Source organism: Priapulus caudatus, unplaced genomic scaffold (assembly GCF_000485595.1).
Source record: "Priapulus caudatus unplaced genomic scaffold, Priapulus_caudatus-5.0.1 Scaffold29, whole genome shotgun sequence".
NCBI lineage: Eukaryota > Metazoa > Priapulida > Priapulimorpha > Priapulimorphida > Priapulidae > Priapulus > Priapulus caudatus.
The window spans coordinates 476,732-479,664 of NW_014577090.1; the positions used below are offsets into that span (position 1 = coordinate 476,732).

Genomic DNA, 2,933 nt, shown 5'->3' on the forward strand with positions numbered 1-2,933 from the left:
ATCCGTCCATCCATCCATCCATCCATCCATCCATCCAGCCATCCGTCCGTCCGTCCAGCCATCCAGCCATCCAGCCATCCGTCCATCCATCCATCCAGCCATCCAGCCATCCGTCCATCCATCCATCCATCCATCCATCCATCCATCCATCCATCTATCCAACCATCCAACCAACTAGCCAACCATCCATCCATCCGTCCACCCATCCGTCCATCCGTTCATCCGTTCGCGTGGAAGTACTATAAGTGAGTCAGCAATAACGCAGGTGGCGGGAAGCGAGAAATCCAAGGATAATGCTTAATGAAAATGCCACACGCCCCGCACAGCGGGGCTTGCCGTGCAATTGATAACAACGATACAATTAATACTATAATAACAATATTAATAATAAGCAATGCTTTCTTCTTTTACATCTATAATATGTGTATTATATATCTATAGTACATCTGTGATTAAATAATGACACGGAGGTCAACGCACACGGACATTAATAAATAAGAAATAATACACTAAAGTGAATAAATTTCAGTTATATCCCGAAGAAATAATCGTTATTATTATATGTCCGCAGAGTGCTATAAATTATAATAAGCGAGATGTATTGTGTACGGGTGCGCATGCGCATGTGCGACGTGCGCGTGTGTGCGCGCGTTTGCGTGTATGTGTGTGCGTGTGTGCATGAATGTGCGTGTGCGCATGCGCATGCGCATGCGCATGCGCATGCGTGTGTGTGTGTGTGCGCGCGTGTATGCGCGCATGAGCGTATAGATGTGTGCGTGGGTTTGTGCCATAGAAATAATCAGGAGTTAATAAAGACAAATAAATTTGTCTTTATTAACTCCTGAAATAATATAGATAACTATATATATATATCTATATCATTTCTATGGTTTGTGCGCATGGGCGTATGGGTGAGTGCGTAGGAGTGCGCGCATGAGCGTGTGGATGTGTGCGTGGGTGTGTGCGCATGGGCGTATGGGTGTGCGCGTAGGAGTGCGCGCATAAGCGTGGGGATGTGTGCGTGGGGGCACTGGTCAACTCGACCCACCCGCCAACTCGACTCGCATTATGAGTCTATGACGAGTTTACCCGCCTGGAGGTCGGTCAGCTGGACTGACGGGCTAACTCATTTAAGATGGTTTACACATTCCGACGTCAAAACGTCTATTTTTATTATTATTCATTATTAAATCTTCATTGCATATAATTCACATACAAATACATGTACTGAAAGCGGTCTTTTACGCAGAGAACAAATCTGAAGGATGCAATAGTGTTGAGCTAAATAATAAAATTTACTTGATATGAGTGTAATAATTGCAAGGTACAGTAGGGGATAATTTCTGCATGGTTTGTTAAGATGGTTGATGTACTGTATATAAATATAAGTGTGTGGCATTTTTGTGGGAATAACCTTTTATTATGCGTAGAGTGTAATTTTGTCACACATGATCAATCTCAATTTTCAATCTCACATGAGTTAGCCGGTGAGTCGAACTGCCCGATCTCTAGGACAGTCATCTCGGCCTAGGAGCCGAGCTGTCCCACCTCCAGGCGGGTAAACACGGCACACGGGTAGAGTTTGCCGGCGAGGCGAGTTATGAGTCATATACGGACCGTGCGTGGGTGTGTGCTCATGGGCGTGTGCTTGTGTGTGTGTTTGCGTCTTCCTCACTCTTTCCTCTTTCTCTGTGTTTGTTTGTTTGTGTGTGTGTGTGTGTGTGTGTGTGTGTGTGTGTGTGTGTGTGTGTGTGTGTGTGTGTGTGTGTGTGTGTGTGTGTGTGTGTGTGCGTATGTGCGCGTGCGGTTGCGCACGCGCGCGTGTGTGGTTGTGTATGTGGGTGCGTGTACGTGGGCGCGCGTAGTCCGGGCGAGCATGCATTGGCAGTCGTGTTTGTTGTAGGCGCGTTTGGTTGTAGAGGGGCACACAAGGTAAAAATACAAACATACACGCAATAGTGAAACAGTCATCAATCTACCAATAGTTCTCTGCAGTACAAAACGTTTTCTTTGTTATTAAAGAGAAAAATACAGACATAATTCTAGCTAGATTCCCCCACCCCCACACAAACGGCGTTGCCCCATCCCCCAACCGCAATTGATATCTCAATGTCACATCATCTATCTGCTTTGATTTGTAGCTATACGTACACCCATATATGATGTGGTGTTTCATCGAGCCTCGGCGGGAGCCGGCAGCGGCCGTGCAGGCGCTTGCTTACCTGTGTTGCGTTGGAGAAGCGACACGTGTTCTGCTGGTCCTCTCGCTTGACAGCGGTTAGCTTTGCGGTGACATCGGGGACGATCTGATCGCGATCCTCGTCGAATACCTCGTTGTCGCCGGCTGCGTGCACGCACACACCTGCGTCCATACCGTCCCAACGTGTGCCTGCCTGTTCGTGTGCGTGTGTGAGTATGTGAGTGGTATGTACTCACTCCCCCGCGGTCGGTAAAGACTGAATGCGCGTAGAAATGTGTGGGCGTTCGTGCTGCTGCTGCTGCTGCTGTGCGCGGGCTTGTTTGCACTAGCTGTTCATTTGAGATCACACGCGCGAGTATCCGCGTAGCGCCTTCACTACTCACATGCACTCGCTCGCTTTTCGTGAATGAACGGTAGACGTCGCGGATAGGTCCCATATGCGGTTGCATAAGGCGTTGCTATCTGCTAAATATGGAGCAGTAAAGCCTCGGTGCTTCCGTCTATTGACAGGTCACGTGCGGTTGAGTGGGCGGAGCGTTATGCCCAGATTGGTACTGATTGGCCGGCGCGGCGACTGTACTAGAAGAATGGAGAGGGGAGAATGCGGTCGTCGGAGTATTTGCTTGGGTTTGAGAGTTGGGCGTTATGCAATATCCCCCTCACCCCGAGGGCGATATATGTCGTAATCGGATTTGAATCGAATGTTCCTCGTTAAGAATGATCATGTACTTGC

At 48.3% G+C, this 2,933-nt stretch overlaps 1 protein-coding gene across 1 annotated transcript in view; it reads right to left on the reverse strand.

The window, feature by feature from the left end:
• LOC106815664 (histone-lysine N-methyltransferase PRDM9-like) overlaps window positions 1–2,656 on the reverse strand; it is a 21,091-nt gene extending 18,435 nt beyond the window's left edge. Inside the window, exon 1 of the mRNA XM_014820164.1 lies at window positions 2,223–2,656. Coding sequence (XP_014675650.1) covers window positions 2,223–2,372 — 150 coding nt within the window. The 5' untranslated portion in view covers window positions 2,373–2,656. The remainder of the gene's footprint in view (window positions 1–2,222) is intronic.
• Window positions 2,657–2,933: the final 277 nt, after the last annotated feature.